This window comes from Schistocerca americana, chromosome 2 (genome assembly GCF_021461395.2).
Source record: "Schistocerca americana isolate TAMUIC-IGC-003095 chromosome 2, iqSchAmer2.1, whole genome shotgun sequence".
In the NCBI taxonomy this organism is placed as follows: Eukaryota; Metazoa; Arthropoda; class Insecta; order Orthoptera; family Acrididae; genus Schistocerca; species Schistocerca americana.
The window spans coordinates 472,029,296-472,047,948 of record NC_060120.1 but is presented as its reverse complement, the minus strand read 5'-3'; the positions used below and the strand labels follow the sequence as shown (position 1 = coordinate 472,047,948).

Sequence of the window (18,653 nt, the reverse complement as noted above, 5' to 3'; positions counted from 1 at the left end):
TAACAAGGCATGTTCCAACACTGCCTATGTACTAACTCTCTTGAGGCCACCGAGACATGCGCCCCTGTGTCCAACAAAACCTTGTACCCTCTACTGTTTTTCGAACGTTTTATGGGACATTTCACCTCAGTGTTTGTTTTTACTATATTTATTTTCGCCAGGAACTCCTGTCAGTGGCTCTGGGATTTCATCTTAATTTTAATGGACATTTCCTCCCCCCCCCCCCCCCCGCCTCCTCCTCCCCACCACCTGTACCACTATACTTATATCCCTGTTCATGACCTACACTACCCACTACTACTGGTCCTATTAAATCGATGGTAGCCAGTGCTATCCCAGTCACTCCTAATCACATTGCCTCTCCTTATCCGCATACACCCACAATTGAAACACTACATCTGATGAAAAAACATGTCTTCAATCCTGTATCCCTGTTCACCTAGCAATTTCCTCATACTTCAGTGTTAACCTAACCTCTGCATGGAGATCTTAAAGCTCCGTGGCATGCACGCACCTTGACATTTCTGGTGCTTAACTTCTCAGCAAAGCATCAATTGCTTGTCGCTTGGCCTCCTGTAGTACCACTTTGTTCACTTCCTCACTCTGACAACTCCTAAGCTTAGCACTCAACTTCCTAATCCTAGTCATGAAGTTGTATACAACTATCACCTCATTATACCTTCTCGACACCATACCCAGTTGACCAAGAAAAAAACCATGCACTGTTTTCTCTCTGCTCCAATCCACGACTCAGCTGATCAAAAGTTTCTGCATTGCACAAGACTTCTGTGCACGTCATAAACAATGTCACCTCTCTTGTTAAATGCAACCTTGCAATTAGCAATAACTGTTTATCTGACAAACACCCATGTCAGCCAATGACTTGAGATCCTCTACAAATGGTAACACATCCTCAGACTACCTACAAGAAAAAGGAGCAACAATGTTACCAACAGCTGGATCCACTCCTAGGATCTGTGACTTCATTAATTCTATCTACTCGTTCTTCTCTGCCAGTTTACTATCAACAACCACTCTATCTGCCCTTAATTCACGACCAGTGGAATCAATGTAGATGGTAAAGCACGCCTTTACTTAAATCCAATAAATGACGTAGCTCTGTTGTCCCTGGCAGGCACTGATGTATGGTCAGTGGATTCTGCCCTACAATGCTGATGGCAGAGCCATGGCAGGCAACTGGCCTCTGGAGGCCACAGCTGTGATGTCAGCAGCATCCTACTCCCCTTGGTGACATGGAGCCCTGAAGAGCAGCTGGTTCCACATACATTTACCATGGCAACACCTGGAGATGGCTGTGCTTGGGCTTTGATTTGTTGCCCTCTTGCAGGGGTCGGACAGCAGCAGGTGCTGAGGCCGTAAGTCCCACTACTAACTCAGTGCTTGCAGCAGCGGGCATGGATGACGGTGCTACTCTTCTACTAAAAGCCTCAGAAACATGATACAAAAAATAGGATTTTTGATGCGATAAATAAAATTATCCCCCATCCTAATCCAATTGAGATAAAACCTGTATGTTGGCAGGGCTGTGGCACTAAGTCCTGTGAGGAACTTAGAGCTGGCTGTGGCAAGTGCAGCCCGGTCCCGAACCTGTTGTTGCTGCTGGCAATGCCCAGTCATCTCGGTGCCCGGCATGGCTCTTGGCATTGTGGTGTTGCTGTTGGACTCTGGCTATGAGAGAATCACTTAGACTTAAAATCCAAACAAATTATATCACTCTGAGGTGCAATTTTTTTTTTTGCTTAAACCTGGCCCCTAGCCACATCGCAAATAACAAGATACTTGCCCTGGTGTGGTGACATTGACATGCCTGCTAGTCATTACCACTGTACAGTGCAGTTTTCTGCTGAATGCGGTTAGCCTTTTCTCGCAATACCATTATATGTATGTTATTCTGACTCACATGTCACCATACTTGTGGCTACCTACCCTTAGCAGTTAATGCATTGTTTCACTGTAGTTTTCTCACTACTAATTACTTTACCTAAATACTGGGTAGCAGTGTTATTTACAGTTGCCAATAAACTGGGAGACAGGTGAACAATTGTTTGTTTTCTCATTTTTAAGTCCTTTTTTTTTTTTTACTGTGTTAACATGTGTAACGTTCGGATTCAAGGTAACTGTATTGGCACGAGTAAGGTAAAGGTATAATCAGATTTCTACATTCTGAATCAGTTTTGATTTAACAAAGGCATTTGACTGTGTCGATCTCACAACATTGCTCCAGAAGTTGGACCATTACGGAATAAGGGGAGTAGCTCACAATTGGTTCACCTCTTACTTTAGCAACAGGCAGCAAAAGGTCATTATTCACAATGTTGATAACGGCTGTGATGTGGGATCTGAGTGGAGTACTGTCAAGTGGGGGGTGCCCCAGGGATCAGTGTTGGGGCCGCTCCTATTCCTTATTTATATAAATGATATGCCCTCTAGTATTATGGGTAACTCTAAAATATTTCTCTTTGCTGATGACACTAGCTTGGTAGTAAAGGATGTTGTGTGCAACACTGACTCGGTTTCAAGTAGTGCAGTACATGACCTCAGTTCATGGCTTGTAGAAAATAAACTAACGTTAAATCACAGTAAGACTCAGTTTTTACAGTTTCTAACACACAATTCAACAAATCCTGACGTTTTAATCACACAGAACAGGCATATGATTAGTGAAACTGAACAGTTCAAATTCCTAGGTGCTCAGATAGATAGTAAGCTGTCGTGGAAAGCCCACGTTCAGGATTTTGTTCAAAGACTGAATACTGCCATTTTCACTATTCAAACGTGAGTGATACTTCGACACGTAAATTAGTCTACTTTACTTATTTTCATTCACTTATGTCGTATGGTATTATGTTTTGAGGTAACTCTTCCCATTCTAGGAGGATATTTTGGGCTCAGAAACGGGCGGTTCGGGCAATAAGTAGTGAGAGTTCACGAACCTCTTGTCGGCCTCTGTTCATGAGTCTGGGTATTTTGACATTGGCCGCTCAATATGTATATTCCTTATTGTAGTTTCTTGTTACCAATATTAGTTTATTTACAACAATAAGCAGCTTCCTTAACTCTTGTGCAAAAAGGTGTGCAGTATACTGCTGCATCCATTTTCAATAAGCTGCCACTCGAATTCAAAAATCTTAGCAGTAATCCACGCGCTTTCAAATCGAAACTGAAGAGTTTGGGTCACTCTTTCTATTCTGTCGAGGAGTTCCTTGAAAAATTAAGCTGATTCTCATTGTATTGCTGATAGTGTTTGCTTAAACTTATGGACTGATTTTCTTTCAGGTTCATGAACACTTATTTTTATCTGTTATTACTTTTATGTTGTAAGTTCATGTATTGACACGTTCCATGACCTTGGAGATTTGCTCCTCAATTTGCTCCTATGCAACTTGACATGTAAATAAAATAAAATTTATTAAAAAAGCGCATTCAGTACTGTAGCAATGAAGTTATTTACATACATATTTTGAAGCAGTTTCTCTCTTTGTTGAAGCAGAAAGAACAAAGAACTTTGCGTTTTTGACACTGAAAAAAGTATTCTGTTTCGTGCAAATTTTGCATCTTCCTATTGTCTTATTCCACAGAGCATAGCCTTCACTTTTGTCCTTTGACCCCGTACTTCATCTAAGATCTCCCGACCAAATTTAAATTCTTTTGTCCACTTGGCAGCAGTTGAATATGAAAGAGGAGTGTATTCTGGAAATTGGCATGAATGTCCTTTGCTTTCATACCTTTCTTTATGAAGTACTTAATCGCTGTTCGAATCTTGATTTTTTGCATCTTCACAAATCACCACGCGGGAACAACAGTGCTTCAGCTCTCTTCCAAGCCATGGCACATGTTTACAGGCAACTGTCCAACTCGTTGTACTAGTGCTGACCTCTCATGGTGATTCCGATAACTTTTCAAACGACCCTCCTATTGTATGCCCATTTTAGTTCCGGTGTCTTTCATAACTTTATTAATTTCGGTGAATCATGTGGGTTCAGCTTTAGTAGTTGTTTGGTAGGTTGAAGATCTGGCTGGTTAGTTCATTGCTATCCATTCGGTTATGAGTGTCCATAAAATTGTAGCCTTTTTTTCCTCATTACATCACTCAGCTTTTCCACTTTCAAATAGAGCTCTCTGATCTTAATTTGTACTCAACATTAGTATTATTTCAAGAGCCTAATATTTTCCTTAGAATTCTTCTTGTCTTTCATGCCTTACCACTGTTTGATAGTGTCCTAGTTTTGTGTTCCAGAACAAAGCTTTTCTTTTTCGTTACTTTTTTTTTGTCATATGAAACGCTCTTTCCATTTTATGTACTGTATTCTGTTTTACAAGGCTATCTTTTCTTTTGCATTGGTTTGTATCCATTCTCCTAGGTATTTAAAACTGTTTTAGCTGTTGTGTTGATATGAACTTGGTTTTGAGGTGGGGAGGGGTCATCATTGATATTTATCACAAAGTGTGGTTTTTTCAAATGATATTTTTAGTCATATTTTGTCTTCTAGATTCTGTAGTTCTGTGACTTATTCCTTGGCACTATCCAGTGAATCAGTAGCTAATGCCATGTCATCTGCAAAAGCATGACAATCTATGGTGGCTTTATTTCGATTTCTTTCAAGATATCCACGTTTGGTACTGATGGATTTCCACCATTCTCTCGCTGCCTTCTCTAATGCGTAGTTGAAAAATAGGGGTGATAAACCTTCTCCCCATTTTTCTCCTGGGTTGCCCCAAAAATTTTACTTTTGATGTGTTTGTTAAAGTTCCTTTAATTATTTATGCTGTTTTAGGTCAAGTTCAAAATCCTTTACAATACTGATTTGTGTATATCTATCAACTGAGTCATATTAAAATCTGAAAAAGGTATCATGTATTTCAAGTTTGTGATTTTTCTCATTTCTACTGTGTTCTTTAGATTTTGTATTTGCTCCGCACAAGACTCTCTCTTCCTAAATCCTGCTTGATATTCTCCTAGTTGTGTCGAGGACTCCTTCAGCTCTCTTCAAAAGTGCCATGGACAAGATCATGTACGTCACTGACAAGAGGGAGTGTCCTCTATAATTGTTAGGATCAATTTTCTTTCCCTTTTTAGTTAGTGGATGAATTAATGGTGATGTCCATTCTAACGGTAAGCTATTTGCTGCCCAAATTTCATTAATGATTTCTGTTAGACATGGAATCATGTTGTCAGTCGAGTGTTTCCACAATTCAGTAACTATATTGTCTTCTCTTAATAATTTGTTGTTTTTAAGTTGTTTTATGATTTCTCTGATTTCCTCTATTGTTGGTGGTTTTGAGTCTGGTTGTATTTGAATTATGTTATCAAAATGAAATTCTTCTTTTGGTGGATCACAGTTGTGTGATTCTTTTAAATAGTCTGCAAGTATTCCGCAGTCATCGGTGGTGTTATATGCAGACTTCTGTGTTTTTGGATCTATAAACTGTAAACTTAGTCATGTGTTCTTCTTTAAACTATTTTTTGAATACTTATAAAAGTTATTTTTATTGTTCTGCTTAAAATATGACAACTGACGTTAACCAGTTTTTTAAATGTCATACTCTTGATCTCTTTGAGATCTTTTGACACACATTTGCGTGCTTCTATTAATTTTTTTCTGTTCTTACCATAGCTTATTGTTACTTTATAATCAACTAATCACAATACTTTCTTCTGCATTCTGAATAATGTCTTGCTGAAGTTGTTCCCAACATTTAGGGTATTCTCTTTTTTCTAATATGTTGTAATCATTTTCTCTAGGTAACTTCTGTATGCCACATGTTTTGAGTTGGTACTGGTTCTTTTTTCAAGAGGTTGGTCTAACCTTAAGTTTAACGATAGACAGATAACGATTCGAATCTAAACTGGTGCTCTCGGCAACTTTTACATTGCGTACCACCTTTGCATACAAGTTTCTAATTACAGTATAGCAACATCACGGAGTCTGTTATCACCACAAATTGGATTTGGTGACACCCTTATAATTTGTTTTCTAGGAAGTTTTTTTTGAAGACTGTACATTTCAGTACTTTATTATATTCTTTCATTTCACCATTTCTCTCTCTCCTGAATAAATATTCCACTCTGCAGTGGGTGTAAGGCTTATGAAACTTTCTGAGAGATAAATGTCTGAAGGGGGACTTTAATCTGGGACCTCCTCCTCAGAAGCTTCTCAAATACCTTGCTGCAATGCTAATCTTAGGAGAAAAAATATTGCACAGAAATGGCTTAGCTTATTTCAAGAATGAATCTTTCCACTCTGCTGACTGTGTGTTTGAAACGAGATTAAAATATGTGTGAAAATGTGTCCTGCACACACTTTTTATATGAAGAACTTTCATCACAGTGCAAATTCTAGAAACAAACCTTTTATCATGGGGAAGGTGTTCATCTATAGTGTCTTTTTCCCCAAAGCACTAGTATAGCAAGGTATGCAAGAAAGCATCTAAAGTGTTTCAAAACTGGTAACTTGGGGCACGAACATCTGTACTTCACAAGCCACTTTATGGTGTGTGGCATAGATTAAGAGTATGGTGGGGTAGGCCAGGATAGATCACCTGATAATACCATTGTCTTCAAAAGGTACATGTTTGATTCCTAGCCTTGGTTAAAGATACAGTCCACAGCTTTTTATCTGCATATATATCTGATGATCCAATTTAGCACCACATTTAAAAAAAGTGTAAGTATTTCAGCACTTTACTTGAGTGTGCATTTCATTTGATATGTGAATTCCTATTCAACTAATCTACCTTGTCGGAATAATAACCTTGCTCATGTCATTTGTACACTCTCACTGTGCAGGTACTCATCTACCCTTCTGAAGTAAATAAATGCACTACTACTTTCTTACAACTTTCTCAAATGTTTCTCTACCCCTAGTGAAATCCTGTGTTTCCAAGTTGTGCTCTGCAGTTTTTTCAAGCTTATTTACCAAAAGTCAATGAAGATATTTTATACGAATTGCTGAGGTGGGATGTACCTCAGTAATTGTTGCAATCTACAATTTGGTCCTTTTCAGGACTATGGATTTCAGCCTGTTACCACATATCAGCTACTATAACCAGATCTCAAAATAAATAGAAAAGTACTAGTTACCAGATGACCTATGTGGTGATTGACAAATAGTTTTTGTAAAATTCAGTTCATGAAGCTTGCTTTAAAGTGAAAAAGGTCCATATTTTTTCACTGAAGAAACTAAAGTGACTGTCGCAGTGCGCCCCTCACCTCGCCCCCTGCCCCCTCCCTCCGAGAGGGAGGGAGGGAGGGGGGAGGGGGGGGGGGGAGAGAGAGAGAGAGAGAGAGAGAGAGAGAGAGAGAGAGAGAGAGAGAATTGCAAATTTTTGGAATAAATGAATGAATTAGGTAATTCTTATACACACACAGCCAGATGTTTATTGGTACAAAATTACAAATGAATAAGTTTTACAGAAATCTTTCACGACAATAAAAACACATCTTTGTCTGGAACTTCTTTCTTTACTATATGGCATGCTTCGTAATTAAGTGCTCTCGCAAGATTGCGAGCTAGAGCTACTCTTATTAGATTAATTTTGTCTGGCATTTCTGCATCATTTACAGACTTTTGGCTCTTTTTACACCTTGAAGTAGACAGAGAGACTATGCCCTTTTCCAACAAGAGTTCTTCCAGGCATTGGCTTAGTCCATAAGTGTCACTTGATGTGAAAATGATGTCATTTGACTCCAAAAGAGGCAAAGAATCAATCAGAAGTGTCATCCAGAAACTGAAACAGAAATAAGCAATAGGCTATTGCATTTCACATCAACAATACTGATAACATCATCAACTGCGTTTAGTGAAGTATTAGTACAGGCTACAAAACTTCAGTGCTCTCGTGCCAAGTTATTCTCTGCTTTTGTGTAAATTTTTGTACAATTTTTTCTATCAAACCATGTGTGACAAATGTGGTAGTTGCCATAGAAATCTAAAGGAGGGGGGTGTTCTGTAAAGACTGTAGGTTATGGTTTCATTGGGGTAAATGTAGCGGTGAGGAAATGGTGATAGATAATGAGGCTCTTCCATGGCAATGTAAGTTATGTCGAAAGGACAAAAAAAATCACTGAACAGGAGGCAAAAATTTGTGCCCTTAAGGCTGAATTAATTGAATTTGGAATTATGTAGGCTAGGGGAGGAAAGAGAGAGGGGGGTACTGGGAAAAGGTAGCAAGCAAAGGGTGAAAAAGGGAAACTGTTGAAAAAACTTTAGAAATTCAGTTAATAAATCAGTTTGGGTTGCTTTCTGAAGTAGTGGAAGAAGGGCTTTATCCAGATGTAGTTGAATGTAGGTTGAAGCAGAATATGAACTTAAAGAAAAGAAGACAGGTCAGTATCAAATCAGAATAGGAAAAGAAGAATTCTGCTTCTAGGTAGCAGTCGTTGGAGGGGTGTAGGCCAGCAGCTTCAGGACAAATTAGGTGCAGGGTATCAGGTCACAAGTTTTGTGAAACCAAGTGCTAGCCTTATCCAGGTGACTAAACTTAGGTCAGCTAGGCAAGGACTTTGAGAAGGAAGATCAGGTAATTATAGTTGGGAGAGCAGGAAACAGCCTGGCTATGAATCCAAGATTGGGAGTGACCTGGACAAAATAGAAGCAGAAACTGGGAACACAAATATGTGTGGTTTGTGGAGTTCCAGTTGATGCTATTGGTACGTAGGGATACACTACACATGGCCTACAGCTAAAATAGGAAGGGAAAAGATAAGTTAGTTTCTCTACTAGCAGAGACTGTAAGGGGAGAGAGGGGGCACAGTCACACAAGGGATTATCCCCTGTGGTAATGGGACCAGGCAGACAGTTTTTTTTTTAGGTTAAAGCCAAAGTCCAGACAGACAACATTCAAGAAAAATAGAATAAAAGAGGCTTCATGTACACCAAATAGCGATAAAGCTAAGGGTAGTATCAGTTTACTTCATCAAAATACCAGGGGAATAAAAAATAAAGTAGATGAGCTGTTAGTGTGTTTAGATGATCTCAAAAATAAGAATGAGATTGATATACAGAGTGTTCCACTCAAACCTTCCTGGTTTCAAAGACACAGGAAAAAAGCCACACCACAGTAGATACAATAATGAAAAATGCAGCACATTGTAGAGCATCTCAAAGAATTTATTTATTTATCATCAGTACACCTCTACATGTGAACTTCTTGTAGCATGAAGAATATCGAATCTATATTCAATTTCTTGCCAAGTTCTTTGTAACATTTCCTCTGTTATTGTTGCAATTGCATTAGTGATATGATGTCGCGGCATAGGAATATCGTTCCACTTTGGTCGCATACACGCGGTCCTTCACGAATCCCCACATGAAGAAATCAAGCGCTGTAATGTTGGGGAAACGTGGTGGCCAGGCAATGGGTCCTCTGTGTCCGATCCAACAATTGGGAAATTTCCTATCCTGGAACTTGTGAACAGCCATTGACAAATGTGGCGGAGCTCCATCTTGTTGAAAAATGATGTTGGGTTGCAAGTTTTGTATCTGAGGGTACATAAATTGCTCCTACATGTCCACATACAATGACCCATCCACTGTTTGTTCTGCAAAGAAGAACAGTCCAACATTCCTGTCATGCATTAGCCCACACCAGTAGTTTAGTTTACGGCTATCACAAACATGTTCAATGACAACGTGCGGATTTTGCAAACCCCAAATCTGAACATTATGCCTATTAACCCTACCTTATAGATGAAAGGTTGCCTCATCTGAGAATAAACATCTTGCCAGAAAGCTGGCATCCATATCAATACACTGCAGCATATCCGCAGCAAATTGTTGTTGGCATGGTTTGTTGTTCAGTGTCAGATGTTGCAGGATTTGCACTTTGTAAGCACACATACGAAGATGCTGGTGAACTACACGATGCAATGTTGATCGTGGTACGTCAAGTTGCCTAGATGCTTGAGGAATTGACTTATGTGGGCTTCTGAGAAATGTTTGTCTGATGTCCTCCACTGTCTCTTCTGAAACTCCACAACGGGCACCGCCACAATGTTTCAGAACACATCCTGTTGCCAGAAACTTCCTATGCCATTCCTTAACTGTTTTCACAACAGGTGGATAACATTCATAAACACAACGATAATTTCTTTGACAGTAATCTATGATTTTGTTTCTGCAAACCACACCACTGCTTGCGTGTGCTGCTGTGGAGTTGCCATTTTCACTTCATGCGACCATGCTGCGCTCTGATGATGATACTTAGCATTTCTGACATGGGAATGTAAATTCTTTGAGATGCTCTACAATGTGGTGCATTTTTCATCATCATGTCTTCTGTGGTTTCTCTCTCCTGGGTCCTTGAAATCAGGGAGGTTTGAGTGGGACACCCTGGGCTGTCTGTCTGAACACCATGAAACTGTGGGGAGGGAAATGTCCATATAAATGGATATAATTTAGCATCTAACTCTTGCAGATCTAGTGTGGATAAGGGAGGAGTTGCCATTTACACACAGCAAGGGTATACGTACAAAACAGAAGAAGAAAGCAAATTTTGTGTCGATCAGCACTTTGAAGTTTGTGCATGTGAACAACAGCTAGATAATGTAGTGTTGATATTAGCAACAGTGTACAGGTCCCCATTAGGAGATTGGGAGCTATTCATAAATAAGTTTGACTTCCTATAATGCTGTCTGTCGGACAAAAAGAAGAAGTTAACAATGTGTGAAGATTTCAATGTAAACTTTCTAAGTAATTCTGATAAGAAAAATGAACTAGATTTGTTATTAATGACATATAACTTAGAATCAGTGATCAACTTCCCAACACATATAGCTCAATACAGTAGCAGTCTAATAGATAATGTATTTGTACAGCAAGATGATGTAAAACTAACACATGCTTTCCCTGTGATAAACGGATTATCACACCATGATGGACAACTGATTAACTTAGAAACATAGCAGGGTGTACAGTTCAGAAACCATCCAGTAGAAGTGTACGGTGGTCAACCCAATATCTATAGAGCACTTCAGAGAAAGTTTAAGAAAAGTTAATTGGAGAGATGTATATAATGAGCCAAATGCTAACGAAACATGTACCATATTTCTTGTTAAATTTATATCCCTTTTTGTACATTGTTGCCCAAATGAATTACTAAATGTAACACCAAACAGTTTTCAAGGAAACCATGGATTACTACAGGTGTTTAAGTGTCTTCAGAAATAAATAAATAAATAAATAAAAAATGTATGAGACAGCACGAATTAATAAACCCAGAAACAATTTTACACTATAAAAATTGTTGTAACATACTGAGAAAAGTTGTCAGAAAATCGAAAAATATTTATACCAGAGATGACATTAACAACTCTGAAATAAAATCAAATCAAATCAATATGGAATGTTGTTAGAAGGCAGACAGGAAAAGCAACCACAGGGGTAGGTAGTATTACTATTAAAGAGAATGAGACCATCTTCACTAACAGCACACAAGTAGGTAATATATTTAATAACCATTTCTGAAGTGTAGGTGAAAAAATTGGTGAGAATTGTTCAAAAGAAAAAGCCAAGTAGTACATGGAAGAGTCAGTTTTGAGAAATCCTTGTCAGATCAATTTTCATCTAACAACCTCTTGTGAAATAAGGAAAAATCATCAAATCTTTGAAAAATAAATGTTCTGTTGGACTAGATGACATCTCAAACAAGATATTAAAACAACATGGAGCAGTTACAGCTGATGTTCCGAGTCACATCTGTAATGCATCACTAACACAAGGTATTTTCCCAGATAGGCCGTTGTCAAGTCTCTCTACAAAAAAGGAGACACCACAGATGTCAATAATCACTGGCCAGTACCCTTGCTTAAAGCATTTTCAAAAATCATTGAGAAAGTAATGTACTAAAGAGTGGTTAGCCATCTCAAGAGTGATGGGATACTTAGTAAACCACAGTTCCGATTTCAAAAATGCTGTTCCACTGAAATAGCGATATACAATTTCACTGCCCACATAATAGAGTCTTTAAATAGTAAAATGTCACCAATAGGAATTTTCTGTGACTTATCCAAAGCATATGAGTGGTTTAAGTCATATCTACAGAACAGGAAGCAAATTGTTTCTTTAAATCATTTAAGGAAGTTTCCCACTTCATCTAACTGGGGTGAAATTACACTAGGTGTTCCACTGGTTCGATCCTGGGTCCCCTTCTGTTCTTGGTATATTTGGATGACCTCCCTTATCTGAAACAAGACGCTAAACTGACACTTTTTGCTGCTGATACAAGTATCTTTATTAATCCAGTAAAAGAATCTCCAATAGCAAATAATACAAATAATGTCTTTGGTTGTCTGCTAATAGGCTTGATCTGAACTTTGAAAAAACACAGTAAATCCAATTTTCTACTAGAAGGAGTACAGTTCCTTCAATAAATACAACACATCAACAGTATTCCATAGCCACAGTAGAACATATTAAGTTCTTAGGTGTAAATATAGATGAGAATCTTAATTGGAAATTTCATATTTTGGATCTCCTACAGTGACTAGGTCCAGCAAACTTTTGCAATCAGAATAATTGCCAACTTTGACGATACAGAAATTAGCAAGCTAACATACTTTGCATACTTTAACTCTCTGATGTTGTACGGAATGATATTTTGGGGTAGCTCAACACTTTGGCAAAAAGTATTCGCTGCTCAAAAGAAAGGAGTTAAAACTATGTGTGGGCCTCATAGTCACACATCTTATAGGCATCTGTTTAAAAGGTTAGGAATTCTTACAACAGTCTCTCAGTACATTTACTTAGTAGTGAAATTTGTTCACAACAACATGGACCAGTTTAAAAACAACAACGACTTTCCTAATTATAATACCAGAAGAAAGACAGACCTACACTATCCTCTACTTAATCTATCTTTGGCACAGAAAGGGGTAAAATATGCTGCTGTAAATCTTTTCGATAAATTACCAGATGAAATGAAATGTCTGACAGACAGCAGTAATCGTTTCAAAAATAAATTGAAATCATATCATCTTGACAACTCCTCCTATAACACAGATGAATTCTTACATAGGAATCAATAAATCCATATGTATAATATATGCACTTTCTGCCATTTAAGGGCAATAAAAATTTTAAGCTTTTACTTTTCTTAAAAATTGAAGACATAGTGTTTTAAAAGAAAAAACTGACACCAAAAAATGTTTTATGAATACTCAAACATCTTTTACAAGGAAAAACAATTGGAAGTAACAGCGGCACAAAATTGATTTCTTAGCTCTTAAATATTTCTTATGTGCGCAAAGTTGTGAAGATCTACACATCTGAATGTTTCTTCTACGAAATAATTTCACACAACCCTTAAATTTCTCATGGTTAGATAACAAGGCCAAAGGCAATCAGGAGAACAGTTTATACAGTTGTGTAGACAGCGTCAATATTTGATTCAGTGTTTTTAATCCAATCCTGACAGTGAAATGAATTAATATTCATTCACTTACCTAATTTTACTATGGATAGGGCAAATATACAGGGAAATAGCAGTAACTGACAAAATTTTGCACTAGTCTTTAAATACACTGGTTGGTATTGCTCCCAAGTTTCTGGACTTTCATAATTACATCACCTCAGCATTTCAGGACACTAATTATGTTCGTTGTGGCTCATTCCACAATGCAACTTCTCGCCCTCCTCCCAAAAGGCTAAAGCCAGTATCATACAGGCAGTGACATTCAACATGCAAAGTGCTGACTTTACCATGCTGTTGAATGCTCAGAAATAGCCTGGTTTGTGCACATGGTACATGTGTCTCAGTGTAGGATACATGATCACAGTGCACTCCAGCTGCTGTTGACAGCTTGCAAATCACACAGTTTGTCAACAAAATTGGCAGGCATAAAATTCCTGTTAGCTCTAATAAACATTTCCTTCCTTGTCCATATGACAGTCATGCTGTTCCGTCTGTGGTATACATAAACGAAAACTTAAATATCCATGAACATGCTACAGGGCATAAAGAATAGAATCATGTCTAGTTAGTAAGGACATCAGCTTATAAAAGTGCCATTGCAAATACAAATTTACAATAGTGCTTCACATAAGAAAAAATTATTTCATAATTCTCACTTTTTAGTAAAACTCTGCCATTCTTACTTTATCACTGTTTATACGCATCAGCAGAATCTTTAGAAGTGTGAAATACATGTCTTTAAACAAGAAATTTCTTACTGCAAGTTCTCTTGCAGATGAAGCCAACTGAAACAACTCACTTTTAAGAGAAAGCCCTCTTGTATCTACAGAACACTGAATATTTGAAAATGTACTTCTATTAAAGTAATGTGCAAGTATGACAATATGACAACCTTGTAGGAAACAGGAAGATGAGGTGTGTGTGTGTGTGTGTGTGTGTGTGTGTGTGTGTGTGTGTGAGAGAGAGAGAGAGAGAGAGAGAGAGAGAGAGAGAGAGAGAGAGAGAGATATAGTGGGGGGGGGGGGGGGGGGGGGGGGAGGGAGATTGGATTTAGAGGTGTTAATTGCTGATGTATTGTGCCTTGAAGCAACATAATTTTCTAACATGAAGTTATGAGATGAAAATTTTTGTATCATTTTATTTCTTATCATTTTATCGCAACATATCATACCAATGAAGATATGTTCCAAGAGATCCTCAATTTGCTGGCGCTCTAAAAATAGCATATATTCAAAAGATACAAGTCGTGGTATAAATCCCACCCTATAAGGGGTTCAATTAAAGTAAAATATGGCATCTGCCAATCCCATAGTCTGTACTGAAAAGAGAGATGGCCTGCATGTGACGTAAGTGGTGGTCTATGTTCAAATGCATGTTCAGAATATCTGACATGCTTGATATTGCTCTGCATATTGTAAAATACTTCACAGTGTGCTTCTTCCAGACTATGACATCAGAAACTCAGTGCACTCAATGCTGATGTTCAAATGTGATGACAACTTAAGCCTTGTCTCTGCATCCACGGCTTTCTTTCTTCATCTCCATGTAAGAACAACATTTCACTTTATCATATATTTTAAATAGGATGTTCTTGGTCACCCCCTTTTTTTCTTTCTGCAGTCTTGCCCTCGAAAATGTTTTTTAAAAGAAATATCACATGTAATTAAGTGTCCAATGAGTTCTGCGTTGTGTTGGCCTACAACTTTCAGGAGTTCATTCTTCTCGCCTATTTCTTGCAGAACCATCTCATTTATTGTTCTGTCAGTCCAACTAGCTCTTGCAATTGTCTTCAAGAACCACATTTCCGCAACTTCAAGATGAGCTTTCTCCTGCCTTGCAAATGTCCATGTTTCACATCCAAATGTCAGAACACTCTGCACAAAGCCTTTACAAGTCTTTTCTTAGTGTGGAAGCTCATAATCTTATTCAGTACAATTTTCTATTTATTTTGGAATGCATTCTTGGCCAGTGCTATTCTTCTCTTGATTTCCTTGAGGCATCTATTGTTTTTCTCCACAGTGTTACCAAGATAGTGATACTAGGTTGCTGTCTCAAGTTGTTCACTGCCTATTCTTATATCAGTCTTATGTCCACTTCATTTCTTGTCCATAACCATGACTCTTCTTGTTTATCATCTTTTGATTTAAGACCTTAAGCATATAAAATAGCTGTTTCTCCGAGTCTACCACTATTGTAATGTCATCAGCAAACCTCATGCAGTGAACAGGAATACCATTAATTTTGACTCCAGTTGTCTTTCCTTATATGGTTTTTATTGCCATCTTGATAACAATATTAAATAAGTAAGGTGACAGAGGGCACCATTGTCTTACCCTCCTTCTGATTTTTACTTCTTTCTGGCTACCATTATTATCCAGTTCTGTGTTTTTGTATACACATTCTTCCTGTCAAGTCCTACTGTGTTCATTGGTTAAAAAAACTTTCCTACCAACCACCATATCAAATGCCTTTTCCAAGATGATATGTGCTATATAAGCTTTCCTGTTTACTTCTAATATTCTGTCCTAAATCTAACAGAGCCAAAACTGCTTCTCTTGTTCCTTTTCCTGATGTGAAGCCAAACTGATCATTGGCTAAGTTCCAATATATTTTCATTTTAATCCTCTCTTTAACTATTGGGTAAGGCAAAAGTTTTAATTTTTGTGGTATGATACCCCCTTCATAACACTAAGAAACTGCAGTAAACACTTTACTTTTGAGGTTGTGACTACAGGTCTGCAGGGATGTCACGTGCACCCATTGCTTTCTTTGATTTTAACCTATTTAGTGCAAGTAAGAATCTTCTTTTTTTGTTGGTGGCCCTTATTATTCTCATCAATCAGTTTTTCTATCTTCAATATATTCGTCTAAACTTCCAATTTCAGCATCACTGTACTTGTCTTCAATATACTCTTTCCATCTGCAACTTCTATGTCATACAGCAGCTTCCCATTTTTACCCCGCACTATGATATTTCTGGTTCTCTGTCTGTAGTATCTTTGCTTGTTGTTCCCAGATCTTTTCCATTTTCTAAATGGCACATTGTTGTTATCTCGTTTTTTAGTGCATTATATTCTTCTGGACTTTTCTCTTTTAGTCTGTTCCTTTCGCAAACGTGTTCCAATATTTTTGTGTTCGTCTGAGGCTTCGTACATTCTAACTTTCTTATTCTTAGGGACCTGAAAAATGTGCATGTCTGATAAATGCAAATATAGATGCGAATGATGACTCAAACTGCAAAAATACTGACAAATGCTGTTTCATAGAGAACTGTATCCAGAGGAACTATTTTATCAGACATGGTTTTAAACATCTTTATTTTATTAATGTACACTTATCACCATGAAAAGAACTGCATCCAGGCAGACAAACAGAATTGCAATCACTGTAGGCAGGCAGGCAGATGGTACCATACACACGAAACAACTACACTCTCAATTTGGAAGGAACAACATGTAGTGCGCTACAGTGCCACAAATCACGCATGCTAGCACAGTGTTGGGCCCCCGTGATTGTTAATACATGCATTGAGATGTGCGGCATGGAGTTGTACAAGTCTCGGGTGAAGTCCTGTGAAACTCTATCCCCTCCCACTTGCACCTGACTGCACAGATGGATGTGGAGTCCTGAAGACACACTTCATGAAATCCCACACATTCTTGATTGGGGAAACAGTGTGGCATTCAGCTGGCCACAGCAGATTATCCACAGCAGACACACTCAGAAGATGGCAGCACTATGAGGATGAGAGTCGTCCTGTTGAAACAGGACATGAACATTCACGAACAGCAGAGCTACCACTTGCAGGACCTCATCCACTTACCATTCAGCTGTCATGGATCCCATTAGGAAAACTAACTGTGAATGGGCGCCATACAATAATGGTATCCACATCATCACACCAGGCTGGCTAAAGGGTAATGAGAGCCCACAAACTACTCTTAGTGGCACACTCTATTGTGCCTCCAGACACAAACCCTATGGTTGTCACCTCTAAGGTAGAAATGTGACTCATCACTAGAGATGACCTGCAACCAACCTGTAGGCCTCACGTATGTTGTTGCCGACACCAGGCGAATCAGACACAATGCTGTGCAGGAGTGAGTGGCAGACGTCATAACGGATGGTGTGTGGCGAGCCCTGCTTCATGCAGCAGCCTGCCAATGGTAGCAGCACAAAAAGGATGTTAAACAGAAGGCAGGGAATCCCAAAGAATGGTCCCTGTTATTGCTACTGGATCTGCTTGCTTGTGGCAGCCTATCTTTGTGGTGCTTATCACGCATCCAGATACATGTTGTGCATGCATGCCTTCCTGTGTCCATTGTCACCAACAAGGGCAATGGTGGTGTCCACATAGCCACTGTGTTGGGTAATATGAAGCTAGTATCAATCACCCAGCCTTCCACAGCCCAATGCTGCAGCTCCTCTCAAACTCCCAGCTGGGAAACATATGGGCAAACATGTCACCTGAACATAGTGCATGTTCAGGAGTGCTTGCATGTGGTGGCCTATCTTTAGTGCTTATCACACATCCGGATGATACATGTTGTGCACGCATGATTTCCTGTGTCCATTGTCATCAACAAGGACACTGGTGGTGTCCACATAGCCACTGTGTAGGGTAAAATGATGCTAGGACCACCCAGCCTCCTGCAGCCCCATGCTGCAGCCCTCTCAAACTCTTCCAGCTGGGAAACCTACTATCAAATGTGTCACCTGAGCATAGTGTATATTCAGGTGATGCTTTAGTGACATTACCCGCTGTTGTACTGTCCAGTACAGCCATTTGGGGCCCTCTTACATCAACTTATGTGCAAGACATCAAGGGCCAAACTGCACTCCCTGAGTGCAGGCCAAACATGTGATAGTAATCATTGCATAGCTGGTGGTGTGCAATGTACCCACCCAGTTTGCAGTGGATTGGTCAGTTCCTACTGGATGCAGATCTTTTTAAGACAATAATATCGAAAATGTAACCGTTTTTGGTTCCTTGTATTGCACATTATCTGACGAAGTCCACTTGTGAGAGATAATGTGCATAAGACTATATTTGCTGACTGGGAAGTGCATGAATGTAACAATGCTCTGGTGTCACACTGACAGTGGTCAGTTAAACTTTCAGTTTAAGATGCACTGTGCATAATGCAAAGTAGGACTCAGCCACGGGACCTAGCACCTTAGAACAAAGAAACACTTATGTTTGTCTGGTAGCTAAAATTCAA

General features: G+C 38.8%; 1 protein-coding gene across 2 annotated transcripts in view; it reads right to left on the bottom strand.

Moving 5' to 3' along the window:
- Nucleotides 1-7,373: 7,373 nt before the first annotated feature.
- Nucleotides 7,374-18,653, bottom strand: part of LOC124596581 (nuclear pore complex protein Nup85) — a 127,288-nt gene continuing 116,008 nt past the window's right edge. For both annotated transcript variants that reach the window (XM_047135770.1, XM_047135771.1), the window contains exon 12: nucleotides 7,374-7,749. In XM_047135770.1, the coding sequence (XP_046991726.1) occupies nucleotides 7,443-7,749 (307 nt within the window). In that variant the 3' untranslated portion in view covers nucleotides 7,374-7,442. The remainder of the gene's footprint in view (nucleotides 7,750-18,653) is intronic.